We start from the raw sequence: 18,834 nt of genomic DNA on the forward strand, positions 1-18,834 counted from the left end.
TCCCAAGATTTACATATTTTATAACCATTATCTAGGGTGTTGAAGTCATCAATTGTAGTTTGCATTTCTGTGGCCACCATATACATCACACGTCTCTAAATATTAATTTTAGAGTGTTTTCTCTTGCAGTACTCATTACACAATAGCAAAATAAGTAAAATTTGCTTACCAGCACAACTCTCTCATGGGGCTTCCCCACGCATTTCACTGTCTTGCCCAAACGTTCAAAATAGGCACATGCACATCTCCTGTAAACACACTGCTTCATTTATGCTTTCTTCCCACTTCCTCTTATGGGTGGAACCATCCAGCCCTCAGACGGGGGTGTCTGCTCATCTGTCACATCTGGCTTTCTCACTGGTTACAAAGACACACGTCCCCCAGGACATCCCTGGCATTCCCGGGGTGCTGCTCCCACTTCCCTACCAAGATGGCTTCCCAAGGGGTCTCTGTAGCCTCTTGAGTGGTCCACATGGCAGGCACTCCTTAGAAAGTTCTGTCTTGGGCCGACAGCCATTTGACTTTTGCCAAGGGAGGGCTGTGGTCCCTGGTATTGGAGTGAAAAATCAGATGGAATTCATGATTACTTGCCCTTCCAGAGTCTCCATCTGCATATCAGATGAGATGTCAAGCAAGAGGGCCCCAACGCATAGTAACTGTAGAGAGAAATGTCTTCCCTGAGTCACATTTCAGCTCCATGGCTCTGGTGTTCGAGATGTCAGAGGGAGCTGTGGGAGAGCTGTGCTTGCTCAGTCCCTTTTGTTGCTGAGTACCTTCTTCTAGAATGTTTTCCTTCATGAAGGATAGCTATGTTCTATGTATCAGAAAAAGAAAAGAGATGTCACCCATCCTATGTCCCTTTTGCCGGAGCTACTAGCAAGCTCAGGAGTTAAATTTAGTGCTCATTTACATGATCTCATTCTCAGTTTCTGGAGAAAGCTAACTATCTTCTCTTTTCTCCTCTATGATTTCTGAGCTCTAGAGGCACTAGACATTTAGAGAAGGGGCCATGAGATTTTTTTTTTTTTTTTTTTTTTTTTGCTTAAATACCAGTACTTTGGGGAAGTTCTCATGAATATTTACTGGGGATAAAGAAAATGAAATCTGGCAATATTGCACCCCTTCTGTTTTATGGGTTCTTACTAATCAAGGAGGAAATCAGAACCGGTTACATTATCAATGTTATACATGGCACTGGCGTTCCTAGTCAATTAATAAGGGGATGTATCTCACATAGAAAGTCAGATTTCTTCCCCATTCCATCACCATTTATCCAGATCTGGTCTTCAGGACCCATCTATAGGAGATGTGAGTCTGCTAAGCAGACGCATACCCAGTCACACAAAGGATCATGGCTTGATTCACGTCGCAGTCATGACCAGAGAGGAGCCAGAGGTAGCCTGCCGCCTCTCTAGGTCTGGGCCCACTTAGCTTTCCTAGTAGATTAACGGCCAGATTGAGGCCAGGCCAGTACAGAAGAGAGAGACCATTCATGAAGAGTGATCTTTATACAGGTCCGTTACATGCCATGGAGCTGGTCGATCACACGAGATGTTCGCATGAAGGGACATTCTACAGGGCTGAGAACCTGTCCACTCCGCTGCTTTTCATAGTTCATTCTACCAGATGGGATGCCTTCTGCATTCGTCTTCCCGGAGGGAGTGCTATTATCTAATTCACACAAAGTTTCCATATAAGCCACAGGGACACTCCTTTTACCCCTATCTCGTATAAGCCACCGTGACGAGGAAAGCTAAGTGTAGAGAGGAGGGGGGATTGGAAGCCTGGAATGAGCAACTAGAAGTGATCTTCCAGTGTTCTGTCTTGGGGCATGGAGCAAATGCCCCTCGCCTCTGCAAGTAAATGAAGAGCCAAGGTGGTAAGCATGGTCCTCTCATAATCATGGAATTAGGCACAAAAGGCTAGAATGTTAGGAAAGACAGTGGTACACAAAAGGAAAAAGGAGCATTGTCGCTAATTCACACATTCAACAGGTAGAAACTTAGTGCCTCCTCTTTGCCAGACACGGTGCTAGGCACTGCAGATGCTGTGTGAGTATCACAGGCAGTCTGTCGAACAGCTCGGTCCGGCCTCCATCCTCTGGGTTCCCTGGGGCACGTTCCTTGTGCACGTTATGAAGCCAAAGCAGTGTTCGTGTTCTCCCTTTCTTGCAGCGTTTGTACTGTCTGTCGAGGTCTCTGGGGAACTGTACAAGGGATGTTCCTTCACAGAGTTGGCTTGGGAGGATGCCTACCCAGAATTCCCCTCTGGCCTCTTATCAAAACTTCTGTGTTCCTGTGTGTTAGAATCAAAGGCATAGTTCTCATCTGGTTACCCAATTATTTGCCAAGAGAAATTACCCGCAGGTCGCTCTACTGAATTCAGGAATCCCTGCATCAAGAGACCTCCACGAGCAATCAGAATAGCTGAGCAAAGGATACTAGGTGAGGAGGGCTTTGTACAGAGGCTGGAGAAGGCAAGCAGAGCCGAGCCCGGGAGGAAGTACCTAAAACAGCACAGGCATTTCTTTCTCGAGATGAGGGCAACAGGGAATTTTCAACAGAGGGTAACATGATCAGATTTGCCTGTGGGAACAATTACTAGCTCCATTGTGGAGAGGAGCACCAGTAGAAAAGGGGCCCTTTCGGCACACACAAAGAACATAATGGTGGCCTGAATTAAGGAAGTGAGTGACAGCACGAAGAGAAGTGATGGATTCACAAGAAATTTGGGAAGCAAATGGACAAAACTTGGAGACTGCATAAATATAGGAAGAAGGGAAAAGTCAGGGAAGACTGCTGACAGGTCTTTGCTCTGGGCCATGGAATGGTGTCTGTGCCCTGAAGTAGGTCAACGCTGGCCCCTTCGTCGTGGCTTGGGGTGCAGTCTGGAAAGGGGAATTAAATGGGACTGGAGACACGAAGGAAAGGGACCTCAGTGGAACACTCAGCTCCTGTCCTTTGAATGCAGGCTGCCTGTCGCCACCTCATTGCACTCAGGATCATACCCACCATAGACCCTGAGTAAGCACAGGCTACGTTAATTAATTCTGTAATGTGAAAGTACGAAGTGAGCTCCAGTATCGATGCCCACAAAATTCAGAGAAGGCTTGAAGAACCCTGCAGTTCTTTACCGTCTAAAAATGTCCCAAGAGAAGACGTTTGTGAATGGGAGATGTGAAGGAGGGACTGTGAACAGGTCTTGAAGGCATCCAAATTCAGCATCTTGTCCAATTCTGGAATCTCTCAGAAATTGACATACTGCATAGAAGCATGTGGTTCCGATTGACTTTAATGGGATTCCCTTGCAAACCACAGATTGTAAATTATCCCCTAGTAGGTATAACATTTATAGGAGACATATTATTTTACCCTGAATCCCCCCTTCATGCTGTTACACTGAATTCTGACAACAGCAGAACTCGGAATAAGATCATCTTTTTCTAGAAGCCACTGCTCCGTGTTGATCTCTATAAGCCAAAGAAAATGGGTGTTTGTAATAAAAGAACATTTTCTTTAAAGAGGAAGAAAGACATTTAATTCCATGCTAAGGAATATCAAACATGATCTCCGTATAGTATTTGTCTTTTGTTTGTTTAATACAAGGCAGGGCACTTTCTCTTGGAGAAGAGATGATAGTTTTTCCCAGGTCTGGAGATTAAACAATTTGGTAGTCATTTCACGTTCAGCTCACAAAAAGGGGATTTGCATATGAACTTGTTTGGGCAAGAAAACACATCTGAACGTGTTTCATGGAACTATCTCTATCCGTGGCAGCTCCTTTTGGACATCTCTTTCTTTTCTTTTCTTCATCCCTACAGGTCACCGGGTTGAAACTGTCTCAGGACCTCGATGATCTTGCCATTCTCTACCTGGCCACAGTTCAAGCCATTGCTGTAAGACACTTTAATGCCATTTTTAAAGAGACTTAGGGCTATCAATAAACCTTAGGCCTCATGCTCCTCCAAGATACATCGTGTGCTTGTGTGACAGAGATTGTTAATTAGAAGGGAGCTTGCCAAAAAGAGATGCGTGTCTTTTCGGAAGGAAATCTTGGTGAAGGTCTTCACCTGCTTTGCTAATCACCTCACATAGCTGAAAGCTGAAAGGAGTTCGAGTCTTTGAACATCATACTTGTCATTTATTTAATTTGTCTTCCAAATTCAATTAAGTAGAAGGAGATGCCATTTATGCTTGCACTAAGAAAAGCCAGTGTTAAGAATGTGCAAACTTACAAAACACACGATATTGTTCACTTGGCAAAAGGATTCATTATAGGGTTCCTTTAAATAGTAAGCGTCCTTAGTGTTTGTTTTTTAGATAATTAGCTGCTTCAATGAGAGGTTTGGATGGCTAGGGAGAGAAGGAGGGGAGAATTTAACGCATTAGGAACTCCTACGCTGAAGATCAATCCAAAATGAAAACAAAATCCTACAAGCTGAAACATCACGATCTAAGGAATCTTAACTCTCCAGAGGTGATCTAAAAATGGGGTATGTGCACAGAAGACTGGATGTGTGCATACGCTAGTAAGTGCATTGTGGAGGAGTGGGTCATGGCTTTCCAGGTTTCAGAGTGGGGAGGAATCCCAAAATTACAGTTAAGTGAGGCTTAGCCACTCTGGTAAGAGAACATGGACCAACAGAAAGGAAAAATCAGTTTGCTTGATTCTGATTCAAAATTTATTTTTCAGAGACACACAGAAAGTCTTTTTGTTAACATTATGTGGATATATTTATATGCCAGTTATTTTGTTTCTCTATATACCACTTCCTTCAAAGCCTTAGTCCTTCAAATAACAGAACTACATACATTTTTTCCATACATCCATATCACTATCAGAAGGGCTTTTCTTATGTTCGCATTTGTTATTTGTCCAGGTGCCGCATGGATGGGATAAGAGAGAAGAGATTCCCGACTAAGAAGGGAACATACGGTCTTATGTGGAATAGGCCAACTTGATTAGATGAAACAGTCCTTGTTGTTTATATACCAGTTTGACTGTATCTTCCTGAAGCAACTGTCATTGATTGAATAGCTTGGCCAGTTCAGTGAAATCAGTCAGTGGGCACTATTTATGGGAACTTGGTCAAAAACAGATAATTCTGGCATCTACCAAAATGGAGGGAGTGAAGAGTAAAATGAATATGGAGGAGAATAATGTGCATCAGTAGTAAAGACAATTATTTAGTGGTACCATTTTATGGTAACTGATGATAATGATAAATAATGCAGTTCTGGGGTATTATGTGCCAGGCACTTTGCTAAGTATTTACAAATACTGCATGACTTAGCCTAGTGAGGTAGGTGTTAGTATCCCCATTCCAAACACATTAGCAACCTAGGCCTCAGCGAGGTTCACTAACTTGCTCAATTTCATATGGCAGTCAGTGGCAGAGCTGGAATGGGAAGCCGCAGCTTTCTGAAATACAGCGGGTATGTGAAGTACTGAGGAACTTTCATTTTCTGATTGTCGGTGCCAGTGTATGAAAAGTCTTAGAGTGGAATGAAGTGACTGCGTGGAAATGGAAAATCAGAGCCATGTGATGCTTATCCTCCGAGTACACGCTAAGAGGCAGAACAGGGGGCACCGTCGTGTACTGATAAGGACTGTCTCCTTTCACTGACGCCCACTCGCTGTGCCAGGCAGCAGAGTGCCTACCCGCTGGGGCTTAGGACAGTCCCCCTGTAAGCGGGTGGGATCGTCATCATTTTCCAGACAGAGGGAAAGCCACCTCGCAGGGGCAGATAGCCCGCGCGTGGTTGGTCGAGTCAGAACGCGAGCCTGTCCGAGAACTGCCTGTCTCACTCCCAGTCTTCTGCTCTTTCCGTTTTTCTTTGAAATGGTTGTGAAAGCTACACAGATGAAATCAGCTTTCAAGCATTTCCAAAACCAGTTTTTATTTTACCCATCTTCGCAAACATTGTTATTTTGGCCGGCATTGCCTCACGGAGGCCCCCTTCCTGGTCAGAACAGCAGAAGTCCAGGAATGATATGAATGAGGTTAAATGGGAGGAGAGCTGGGTTGAGCCTGCCCTGTTTTCCTGAATACCACACACTTGGAAAATCAGTCTTGTATTTAGTGGGTTCTACTAGTATTAAGAGCGATCATACTTATTCTGTCCGTGGTCTTAATGACCTTTAGGATACCACGAAGGGAAGGAAATTTCAGACAGATGATTTGATAAGGCTTTATCGTGGGGTCAGTTGAATTGTGAGGAGTTCAGTCCATTTTGCAAAGGTACCAGGCTCTGCTGATCTTTCAGGCAAAAATGTGCATTTTAATGAAGTAGTCTGATCACAGATATTTTCCCATGATGTTCAACTTGAAAAAAAAATTTTTTTTTGTTTCACCGCCTCTGCATATTGCCCTAGCATCTACTTGTTGTGAATAGGTTAAAGTGAAACAAATTGCCCTCTATAGTGGTATCTGTGGTTGGTATTTTGTAGGACTAGAATGAAAGAGATATTGTAATGAAGTTAACTTGGGACTGTGCGAAACTCTCCATGATGTAAAATTCTCTCTTGATCACACTTAATTGAAAGACTTGTCAAACAACCGGTTTATCCATAGCCTGTTCATCTATAGTTTTCCTTTCAGAATAGACCCTTAAAAAGTACTATTTGCATTTGAAGTCTCTCGATTTGCATTTGGGTCTGTACATTCCCAGTGGAATAGCCTAATTTTGATTTAAATTTCTCTGTGAAAACATTTTTTCCAGAAAGGTGAGCACAAAATCATGTTAGCACAAAGCCCTGTGGCAGGGCATTTAAGGAGGGTGGAACGTTTCACAGAGTGGAGCCTGGGACACCCAAAGGGAAGGCCCTGTTGCTAGCTGCCAGCCTGAGTGGGAAATTCTGGCCAACAATGCCACACGGGGGAGGCGCAGGCTGTCACAGCCCCTCCCAAGGGAGTGCCTCTTGTTCTGATACTTTTTTGCCTTTTCCCAAGGGAATGTGCTTTGTGTTACCCTCCGCTCTGGCCTGGTAATCACGTGAGCCTCAGATCTGTGGTTTTAGAAGGATCAGAAATACCAATTTTGCATGGTATTTCCATGCATATGGGGGGTGGGGTGCAGTTATCCTCTCCCAATGCAGACCTTACTGCCTCAGGCAAACCCCGTAACTCCTACATGGGGATAACAAGGTGCAGTTTTTGAGTTTGTCCTGAGATGAGCGAGGATATTAAAGTGCATAGCAGAGTGCCTAGAATACGGCTAGTAACCGGAATAGCGCTCATGTCCACACCCCTTCCATGTACTCGGCACTCCTGTGTGCGCTGTACATACTCTGTCTACGGCAATAGCCGTGCAAGGGAGGTATTCATATTTCGTCAGATCTAAGACCACATTAAAATTGTTTCTGCATGTTAACATTTCTGACAATTCATGGAGTTTTCAAAGGCATGAATATGATATTACTATTACTTTTTTTAAAAATGAGGATTGAGTCTGGGAAGGGTTGAACACAGGTTGGATTCAAGAAGGAGGTGGAATGTCTTAATGCCATCCCAGGTTTCTTGAATTCAAAAGCCATGCTCTTGGTTACTACGGACCTCTGCCCCTTGAGTAGACCAGGCTGTCCTGGAATCCACAGACACCGAATGATCCATGGTGGACGTAAGGGCATCCGTAGGCCTCCCGAAATCATTTATAATACTATTTTGTAAGTGACTTTCTTCTGGAAAGGTCAGTAGGTTTTATCATATTCTCAGGAGGGTTCATGACCCCCCCAAAAGCTTAAGAAGGAACATCTGGGGGTAATCAGCCACATGCAATAAGCAGGATCTGGCCTTATACGGTACAACATGTTTTAATTTTTTTTAACACACTACATCTGTGGATTATTTTTGGAGGCCCAAGTTTTACCTAATCCATATTCTTACCAGATTCACTAATAGCTGAAGGTCTCTGGGCTGGAACTGCTGTGCTTTTGCTCCCGAACTGCCCCTGTCTCTCATAATTCACTACACAGCATTCAGGATTTCATGACCCATGGTCCCCAGAACACCTTCCAGCTGCTCCGTCTCCCAGAGGCACCCTGAGGCACAGGGGGGACAGCCCTCCAAGCTGCCTGGGCAAAAGAGGCTTCACGTGCCCTACATCCCACCCCCTGGGGACAGTGGCCAGGGGTCATCCTTCCCCTTCTCTGCACGCTTGGGTACCACCTTCCCAGCAGCACCGTCACACTATCACTCAATCTGTGACCTTGGCTCGCATCCTCTCTCTACCCCATCCCCTCCTTCTTCTTGGTGGCAGCCCCATCTGTGGCCTCCCGGATCCCTGACCTTCTCCTCCCTCTGCTTTGTTAACTGACCCTCTTGTCCACACCTGGCACTGTGTCATCTCTCAGAATTAATCAGTCTCTAAACATCTCAAGGGCTCTCTCTTCACCAAAAACAAAAACAAAACAAAACAAAAAAAAAAACCAGGTCTCTCTCGTTTCTCTCCAGAGCCACTTTCTGAACCATTGCCATGTGGCTGCCTCCTAAAGTCATGTCAGTGTTCAACTTTTCGATTTTAATCCTGACCCCAAGTAATTACGACTCGTGAGCTTCTCATTTTTGAACTTGCAAATAAACTACACTTTTAGCTGTTTGCATATCCTAGTTAACACTAAAGAATTGTACATTAACAGTCACCCCCGACAACTCTGCGGCAGTGTGCTTTTCCCAGGCATCCATGGTTTTTACTGAGTTGAGTAAACTGAGCAAGACAAGGATGAGCATAGCACATTTTAGGGGGATCCTTGCAGACAAGGGCTGAAATGAAAATACTGTGGAACACTGAGCAAGCCAGAGCATGTGATTTCCAAGTCATCGCAGACCATGAAGGACTGACTGGAATGGGCTCTGGCTCCAAAAGCCTCCCTGGAGAAGCACTACCTGGTTTCAGGTGATGATAAAGGTCACGTTAGCCCTTTGTCAGTCTGAAGTCTTACTCTCACTTCATGCGATTCGCGCTGTCTTCCCGTTTCTGCTGCTGATGTTACTGGGTGCCCTTTTCCAAAGAACAAACCTCTTTAGTTCCTATAGCCGGAAGGAAGACTGGCTCAGAGACCCCTGGCCACTTCCTCCATCCCCGGTTCCTGCTGGAGGATCTGGGCCACAGTGGGCACGCCGCAAATACTTGCTTCGGTGAACTATGTTAGTATTAACTGTTTGAACATTGTCAGTTGTTTTTGTCAGTGTTGTGTAACTCCTGATGGAAGCAAATGGTAGAGCAATTAAGAGGGTTTTGGAGTCAGCCAGGCCCAGGTTGGAATTCCCGCTCTGGGACTTCATTAACTGTGCGATCAGAGGCAACCTCATCTCTTGGGGCCTCCGCTTTCTGAGAGTGTGCGCAAGGCTCTCGGCGTGGTGTCTGCAGCTGGGGTGACACCTAGTACAGGTTCCAGAGCTTTTTCCCTGTGCTGCTGTACTGACGTGCTCTTCCGCTTGTCCCTTTCAGTTTGGCACCCGCCTCATTGTAGAGGCCATGGAGGCAGCGGGCCACTCTCTCAGCACGCTTTTCCTGTGCGGAGGCCTGAGCAAGAATCACCTTTTTGTGCAGATGCATGCGGACATCACAGGTGAGTGTGAGGAGGAAGAGAGAAGGACTTTTTAGGGGCCTGGCAGCAAATGTGCCTGGCTGAGAGCCGGACAGGGTTGGAAATAGCAGAGGGTAGGGGTGATGTGCCCAATTATTTTGAATATTGAAGTTAAAATATATGTTTTTTTCTTACAATAACTGTGAAGTTGCTTATAGTCATGATGGAGAAAGTGACTTCTCTGTGAATCCAACTATTGAATGATCCTAAGAAATGAGATGAGAGAGGTCAATAAGGGGTAGGTCGTAATTTAAGCATTTATGGAACCGTCTGAGCACCTCTTCGGATGCACGCTTGTGGGGAATATTGAAGAGACAGAGATGAGTAAGACAGGACTCCTGCCCCCAAAGATCTCAAAGTCTATTGACAAGGACAAACCGATGTGCAAATGTAATGTGGCAGGAGCTCGGAGTAGGAAATGCATGGAGTTTTATGGAAACATAGTGGGGCACCTCACCCTGCTTTGGACCAGCAACAGGGCAGGGCAGGTGGTCTGGAGGAAGGAACAAGGAAGCTGTCTTGAAGAAAGAATTCAGAGTCTAGCTGCTATGGGAACAGGGGTCTGGCTGCAGATGGGAATTTGAGCCCTGAGACCCCAAGATCCTGTGATTCTTCCATAGCTCCTGACACACAGAGAGAAAATCCAGAGTCGTGAGCTGACCCCTTTGTGATATGAGCACAGCAGAGCGGGATCCCTGGTGCAGATCCCTGGTCCCTTAAGAAAGGGACCCCACTGACAGAGGGCTTGCTGGTATTACAGAGCCAAGGATGGACTTCCATCCCTCTGGACTGGTGGCCTCATGCCTCTTGCTCCGCCCTCAGTTGGTGACTCTTAGAGACGGGCATCCTCCCCATCCCACCCCCGGACCCACCCATCATGGCCACCATGAGTGGGACAAGGGAAAGGAAACAGAAGGGGAATGGACCCTACCCACAGCCCCAGCTTAAACATGACATGAGCCCACCCTTCAATGGCATCCCTTCATCATGGTCTCTCCCTGTCTCCCATCCCGTGAATTCCTTCCTCTGACATCTGGGTGAGTCAGGGTCCCTGCCCTTGGTGCTGCCTCATCATATCACCTGTGCCCCGTCCAGACCATGCAGATCCCTGCAGATGAGGGCTTTACCAGATGTCAGGGGCATTGGTAACCCTGCACTTTGTGAGTTCCAACTAATTAAATTACTTATCCCCATGTTAGATTAGAGGTAAGTAGACTGAGGCACAAGCCAGAGGACAGTACAAAAAAAAGCACATAGTCTAGGGGTAAATATATCAGGATGTTAAGTACAGAAATTACCACCATTAACCAAGCTCTCCCTGTGTGTTGCTGGAGTCACTCTGTGTAACTGCTGAGAGGTGGAAATTGGTACCTCATCTTAGAGACGAAGAAACTGAAGCTCAGGGAGGTCAATGAAATTGCCTATCCAAAGTCAGACATCAGTAGGAGGGAAGGGGCAGTACCAGGACTGTGAGTGTCTAGGGCCATCACCCCCTACAAGGCTCTGCCCTCCCAGGTTTCTTAGCTTTTCTGAGTAATTTGTAATCATCTGATGATTACTCTTCCTTTACCAAAGAGTCCACAGCCTATGGATGTGGGCCTTTCTAAGGCAGAAAGAAGAAAGACCTAAAAAAGGAGCCCAAATTACTTTGTAATTTTCCTCAAGGGAAAACCAATAACCCCGTTTTATCTAAAAGTCTGTGGGCTGGTCAGATAAGATTCACATTTAAAATGTACTCTGTGAGTGACTTCCCAATTTCCAGCCCTCTAATAGCCAGGAAGCCTTCCTTCCTGGATGCAGGAGGGGAGATGAGATTCACCTTGGGTAACACATTACCCATCGGAAATGGGAAACAGCGCTCCGAGAGCTGAGAGCGGGGTGGTGTGAATGACCCTGGGTCCTGACCTGGCCCTGTGGCTCCAGCCTTTAATGAAAGTGGGTCCTCTTCCAGGCCTCACGTCCCTGAGCTGACTCAGAAGCAGGGGGCACAGCAGCTTACAGAAAGTTCTGCTTTGGAAACTTCTTCAGGCTGTTGAATGAAAAGGCTGTTCATCATTATTTGGATTCCAATTGAAACTGGACCCTTTGTCTCTGGCTGCGGACCAGTTACAGTTCCAGACAAAGGGACCTTTTCTTTGGCTGGAATTCCTCTGCTTTGGGAAGCTGTGACTGACAAGTGATGGCAAAGTGCATCTGCCTTTAAATGCTTTGGGTTCTGCTAAACTCATTAATGCATCAGATAAAATAGTTCACATTCCAGGCGGAGCAGCCTTCTTCCTCTCCTTCACCCAGCACTCAGAGAAAAGAACACATTTGCATTTGTTCCTGTAAAAGGCACGTACACAGCCGCGGGTGTATAGGTAGGGTCTTTGATGCCTTTAAACATTGTAATTGCTGGAGTTTTCCTGCAAAGAAAGGCTTAGAGAGGACCTTAGACCTACATGAGTCTTAGGAATACCTGTCAAAAACACAATGGAATTTAGAAGACTCTTTGGAGACAGCGTGGCATCACGGAAAAGAGCAGGGGATCCCGTCTGTGACTTTGGGCAAGTTGCTTTACCTCTCTGAGCCTAACTTTCCTCCTCTGAAAGAAAGAATGTTATTTCCCTCTTCTGGATCGTGCTGAGGAGTACCTGCTGGCTCGTTCGTGAGCTCCAAGCACTACGCCCAGCTTAAAGTCAGTGTTTAACACATGTCAGCTCAGTTCTTCCCTTAAAGCAGCCCCATGCCAAAAAAAAGAGGTGTGTATGAGGGGGAAAAAAAGCAGTTTAATATTTTGTAAGCAAATCTTTGCCATTTGGGGAGCAGGCTTCTCCGTGCAAGCAGAAAGAATGGGGCTTTGCCAACTTGGGAAGATGTCCTGTACGTGAGCAGGAAGAATCTCCCTGTACCCCTGGCAGTTAGTTTAACTGTGGTTTCAAGAAATACTTGGTGTGTACTAAGTAATTGTAGGTTTCCCCCATTGACTTGGGACTAAATGTTCCTCCGTCTGAATTTTGTTTTTTCAGCTCTGGCAGTTACAGCAAGGGTTTCCCCCTTTCTGTCTTACTCATTATTTTCATCATTTGTCCCTCCATTTATTCACTCAGAAGCTGTCGCTGAGCACCAGCGTACCAAACGCTGAGCTTGGCAGGGGGATGCAAGGAAGAACAGTAATGTCCTGCCGAAAGGGTCATTGCAAAGAGAAAAAGTGCTCTCGGTACTGTGCCCAGTGTCCAGAGAGTAGAGTGGGGACCCGGAGAATGAGTCAGGTCCAGGCAGGGAACAGATGACACACTCGAAGTTTGGAGAAAAGTCAAACAAAGGGTCTATTTGCAGAGGTGTGGGCTGGTTGTAGGGAAACCCCGATGACCAGGCAGCCCCCTGGGGCCACCCACAGTCTTACCACCTCTAGGCTTGCAGGGACCTGAGACTGAGGGGCTGTGTGAAGAGGCTGCCGGACTAGAGCTTGGTCAAGGATGCAACCATGAGGACAAGCGAGCCACGGATGAGGTCTACCCACGCCAGTGTCCCGGGACCCACAGCAGGCTAGGGGTGGGCAGGGAAGGGTGGGGACTGACCTGAAGGAGAAGCGGAAGCAGTGAGTTGCCCCCCCCTCGCCCACCCCCACCGCCCCCAGGTGGCAGGGGTGAGGAGAGGCTTTAGAGATCAGGTCAATATTAAGAATCCTAACAGCTAATGCTAATTTAATGCTTTCTCTAAGTCAAGCACTGTTTTAAGTGCCTTACATACAATAGCACTTTTAATCCTCCGAGCAGCCCTAGAGGGAGGTGGCATTTTAGCCCCATTTTGCAGATGGGGAAACTGAGATACAGAGAGGTCCAGTAACTTGCCTAGGATCACACAGCTAAATCAGTAAGGAAGCCAGAATTCAAACTTTCCCAGTCTGGCTCCAGTGCACTTAGGGTGCAGCTGGAGAGCTGCTGGGGGATTCACCAGGTTCACCCTGGTTTCCGGTTCCCAAGGGGAGGGGGCTGCAGGTCACTCTTCCCTGCTCAAAACTAGTTAGGCTTTTGACAGGATCAGGAGGGACTGGGAGGTGAATGGCATTTGGAGGTGCTTGCTATCTTCTAAAAAGGGCTGGGTGCACGGGGGTGGCCGCAGTCACACTCCCATCTACATCATCTGGGATGCTACAAAGGCATGGGTGCTCTCGATTTGACCAACACAGCCCTTCCGTGTGGCCCGGTGTCTGCCCTTCCCCTGTAGATGGTGGATGGGCACCTGCCCTGTCCCTTCCCCACTGTTCCAGTTTCCAGCCCAGGTGAAGTACAGGCCTTCACTCCCCATCAGTCTTCATTTTGACGGTAGCGGCCACCGTTCTCAAGGGCTTGATGGAGGCTGGAAATGTGCTGAGCCCCCTCGGGCCTTCTCTCGTGAGTCCTCACCACAAACCGATGCAGCAAATCATACTACCGTCTCCATTTTACACACTGGGAAACCGAGGCTAAATGTCTAAGTACCTTGCTGAAGGACCCAGGGCTGGTGGGCCTGGCTCTGAGATTTTCCCAGAGACCCCACTCCCAGTACTTTTCAGCAGTCTCAGGTGCTGGCCCTGCGGTCTGGGGGCTGGTATTCCCGAACCCTCTGGCTGCGTGCGGGGGTTCTGTTCCCTGACCCTTTATCCGGGTGGCCCGGGCTGCTGACCCAGCCTGGGAGTAGCAGGAGGAGTCAGGAGGTAGTGGGACCCCAGGGGTGGATGTGTCAGGGAGGTCTTCCCAGAAAAGACAGGAAGACAGATTCAGTCTCCAGGAGAGTCAGTCTCCTGTCTTGAGTGGAGGAGGATTCCTGGTCTGGCTGTAGAGCTTACCTCTGTGGAGTCTGCCGCCATCTCCTGATTAGCAAATGTATCTATACTTCTAGTTTGTATATATTTTCTTTGTATCATACATATATACACATATAAAATCCTGAGAATTCTAAATTCTTCTATTCATCTGAAACCCACCGTGAGCCCTCAACTTGCAGGAGCTGGCATGCGGAGGGCTTTCTTGCTGCCTGGTAGACCACTGTTCGCCCTTCATATGCCTCCGTAAGGCTCATGTCCGTTCTAATGAACCTCCATTCCCTCTCTGGGAAATTTGTTCTTTCACCATTTAAGCCCTTACCATGTGCTAGGTACTGGTTAACTAGTCTCAATTCCAGAGATTCAGCCATGGCTGAGACCAAGTGCATGGCCTCATGGAGCTTCTGTTCTAGCAGGGGAGACAGATGGTAAACAAGAGAAGTAATCACGCAGGGTTGGAAGATGTTGAGGAAACAGAGAGGGGATGAGGAGTGTCATGGGTAAGTCGTCCCTTTAAACCGAATGGTCAGGAAAGCCGCAGTGGGAAGGGGGTGTTTGCGCAAATACATGAAGACACAGAGGGAGTTGCTGTGTGGGCATCTGGGAGGAAGTGACCCAGACAGAAGGAACAGCATGGGCGAGGGCCCCGAAGCTGATTCAAGAAAACAAGGAGGCCAGGCCAGTGTGGCCAGGAGGGGAGGGGACAGTCGGGTGGGCACCAGCCCTGGAGGGCCTTGCCAGCCATTGTAAGGGCTTTGGCTTATACGCAAAGAAATAGGAAGCCACCAGAGGGATTAATCACACCCCCTTACTACTTCCCTGTTCTTCGTGCATCTCAGTTAGAGAACCAGCCCCCTGGACCTTCGTTATCTCTTTCTCATCCATCTCCCCTTTGAGACCCCAATAGCAGGACAGTCGGATCCATCTCTGTATTCTCTGGACCCCACAAAGCACTCAAGAAGTGTCTGTTGAAGGGAACTTGAACCGAGTGGCAGGTAGCAGCTAGCCAAAGCCTGGGAGATCTGGGCAAAGAGGTCTTCTGAGTTGATGTATGTGGTGGCGGGTCCCTCAGGGCTCTTGCCTGCCTTACCAGCAGGCACAGGCTGTGAAATCCTTCAGAATCAGGTCATCCCAAGGACCCGAGCACTGTGGGGAACGGGGAGAGGGTGCCCACTGCTGCCTTCACGCCACATCATGTCAGGTGTTTCTGTTGCTGGGGCTGCTTGCTGGCTCCCTAACCAAGGTGTGGCCTTGTCCTGTGCAGGCATGCCTGTGGTCCTGTCGCAAGAGGTGGAGTCTGTTCTTGTGGGCGCTGCCATTCTGGGTGCCTGTGCCTCGGGGGATTTCGCTTCTGTGCAGGTATGTGAGGACCAAGGGGTGGGTCGTGGCTCCTCCCCTGTCTGAGGCTGTCCTTCCTTTTGACAGCAGTTCTCATCTTGCAAAACACACATAGGATATAATTAAGAAATGATAGGTTCCAGCCAGGGAAAGCACAAACACTTCTAGCCTCAGACATATTTATTGCGGTTTTCGTTTGACTTGGCCTCTGTTAGTGTTGGTCATTCTGTTTTTCTGTTAGTTTTCTTTTTTCTCCTTTAAAATAGCTCTTAAATTATTTCTTTTAATTTCCTGTTGACCTTTTTTTAAAAATTTTTGTAGCAAATGAAACAGGTAAGTTTCAAAACTTAAGTTTTTCGTGTAAATTTCAAATTTCTGTTTGCTTGTTATCTCCGCCCACCACTTTCCAAATAATTTTGAGGGCTCTATCAATAAGGGACACAAATGAAAATGTTAGTTAAAAAAAAAAAAGAATTAAAAGGGCAAATAAGGAACAAAGATATAGGAAGAAGGAAATAACTTAGTGGCGGTGATGGAGCACACAGTTTGATTCTGAGCTTCCTGGCAGCCAAGACAAAAATGAACACATGATAAGTTGCATAATTCTTGTTTTCAAAAAAGAGGAAACATTAGTTTCTTGTGGGAGACAAGGCTTTTCCTGCCATCAAATTGCAAAAGTCATCTCACACGTAGGTTTTATGGAGAGACTCTGAGTGGTAAAATGATAATATTAACAACAGGTTTATGAAAAGTAGAGAAGCATCAGAGGAGGAGACTGAGAGCCCAGGCTTGGACTCTGGCTGCCTGGGCTCAGATCCTGCCTTGACTATCTCCTAGCTCTGTGACCTGACCATTCTGCTCTTGGCTCCCTTTCTTTATCTGTAGCAATCATCAGGAGCACATTATGAGTTCTTTCTCTAGGTCAGGAGTGCACACGTAGTCCCATTATTCCCGTTTTATAGTTGAAGAAGCTGAGGCATGAAGAAGTGAAATAAGTTGGCCTCAGTTGGAACAGCTAGTAAATGCCATAACTGAGGAGTCTGGCTACCCAGCCTCAACGGAGAGTTCAAGAAATATTTGTTCCAGAGAGCTTAAATGACTTGTCCAAGGTCTCCAGGTCAGGATGAGAAGCTGGGTTTTCCACCAGTAGCCCAGTCACTAGAGTGCTATTTATCGTGCCCCGCCTGTGTACCAAGAACTGTGCTGGCTGCTTTTCCTGTGATCTTCCTGACACCTGTAACCTACACGGGCAACAGAGGTTAGACAGCAGAGATCCAAAAAGGTAGCAGAACCCAAGGGGACACTGTTCTAAACACAGGTGCAAAAGTCCGATTCCACTGTCTGTGCAGTTTGTACACATTTTGAGAAGTGTGGTGCCCTGCACATTGGCCAAGTGTTGGGAACTGATGCCTGTGAAAGATCTTTCCCAGGGAATTGAATCCACTCATGAATGCTAAGTGGCTTTGAACTGAAGTTTGTAATCAAGGATGGTGCAGTTGAACTCTCAGCGGTTTGTGGATTTTCTGGTACTCTCTCAAAAACACTGTGTGGGGTTCTTTATTGTTGAAATGTCAATGATTTGTCAGTTATTGTTTTGATGTCTCCATTTATGGAGATGTGCTCACAACTAGATGCCCCTCCCGGGACAAACAGTAACTAAACCAAAACAGCAGAGATACTCCGAGAGGCCCTGCGTTGGCTTGCGTCATATTGTAAACTGAACGTGTCCCCTCATGTGTCCTGTGTTGAAGCCCTACCTCCCAGTGTGAGGGTGTTTGGAAATTGGGGTCTTTGGAGAGGTGATTGGGGTCATATGAAACCGTGCAGGTGGGGTCCCCATGACGGGCTTAGTGCCCTTCTGAGAAGAGATGCCGGAGAGCTGGCGCTTTCTCTCTCTGCCATGTGAGGACCCAGTATTACGGTGTCCTCTGCAAATCAGGAAGAGGGCCCTCACCGGAACCTGCACCCACTGGCACCTTAATCTTGGACTTCCAGCCTCCAGAACTGTGAGAAAATAAATTTCTGTTGTTTAAATGCCCCATCTGTGGTACTTTGTTATGGCGGCATAAGCAGATGGAGACACCCTATTTGATTTTGACAGTCTCCCTGCCTGAAGGATAGATGTTTTCATCCTTGTGTTCTCTATGGAAGAAACCAAAGCTCAGAGGGGTTTTCAGTAATTTTCCCAGACTACAGTTAATAGAGGGCAGAAGCAGAATTGAAACTTAGGCTCTCTGGATCTATACCCTATCCTGATGTTTCATTCTTATTATATTTTGTTCGATTCTTTTCTTTTTGTGTGAAAAATAGTTTTTGGCTTCGTAAATGTTTAAAGCTGTATTTTCTGAAAAGAAATGCCATCGGTCACAAATCAGGAGATAGTTTGCAGCTTGAACAAAGAGTAGTGTGGGATGGGGCGGCTTCATCAGATAGATACATAATACCGTGACTTTAGGTATCTCAGTGATATCTTGGTCAAATCTGGAGTTTCTAGCTCCAAGACGATTCCACTCACATCTTTCCCTAAGTGGAAACTGAACTTAATTCTGCACTGACATCATCGTCACTACATGAGATTTTCCGTGAATCTTCTGGAACAGAATCTTAGATGGGTTACATCGAATATTGGGATTGGTGATTTGAGTAGCAGCTGCAAGTCTCACAACATTTTAAAGACAAGCTCGTCTCTCCTATTAAACCCAAGGAAGTATGAGCCCCTTGTGACTATAATTTCTAGGAGATGCAGTAGTCTAGTAAAGAGAGCCCCCAGCTGAGAGAGCCCTGAAAGCTCATCTGTCATCGTTTCCCCGAGAGAATTCCGTCATCTTGACCTCTGTGCTTGCTTGTTGTCTGTCTTCAGGCAGAGTCACCTGGCCCCTCCAGGTACTTGCTTTATTTGCTTATTTCCTCTTTAAATAATGTTTAAAGAAGAATTGCCACTCATATGGGACTGTTGAGATAAAGAGCCTTGAAAACTCTAATGACCTGCATGAGCCCCAGGTATAATTACCAACATTGTTACACTGATTATGTTCAGAACTGCTTTGGAAATGTAAATGCACATAGGCCTGTCTTCATTGCCTCTGTCCAAAAAAGAGGCTCCAACCCGTGTGCCCCAGGCC

The 18,834-nt window shown here is 46.7% G+C and overlaps 1 protein-coding gene across 13 annotated transcripts in view; it reads left to right on the top strand.

Annotated features, from left to right (window-relative positions):
- The window catches only part of FGGY (FGGY carbohydrate kinase domain containing), a 414,009-nt gene that overhangs the window by 312,394 nt on the left and 82,781 nt on the right, over positions 1-18,834 (top strand). For 12 of the 13 annotated variants that reach the window (XR_004623203.1, XM_034653399.1, XM_034653435.1 and 9 more), the window contains 3 exons: positions 3,821-3,895; positions 9,450-9,570; positions 15,639-15,733. Coding sequence is in view for 12 of the 13 variants with exons in the window: in XM_034653399.1 (XP_034509290.1) it covers positions 3,821-3,895; positions 9,450-9,570; positions 15,639-15,733 (291 nt within the window). In the remaining variant the exon portion in view is untranslated. The remainder of the gene's footprint in view (positions 1-3,820; positions 3,896-9,449; positions 9,571-15,638; positions 15,734-18,834) is intronic. The other variant, XM_034653401.1, reaches the window with a different exon arrangement.

The sequence above is a fragment of the Ailuropoda melanoleuca genome, chromosome 2 (assembly GCF_002007445.2).
Source record: "Ailuropoda melanoleuca isolate Jingjing chromosome 2, ASM200744v2, whole genome shotgun sequence".
Taxonomy (NCBI): domain Eukaryota; kingdom Metazoa; phylum Chordata; class Mammalia; order Carnivora; family Ursidae; genus Ailuropoda; species Ailuropoda melanoleuca.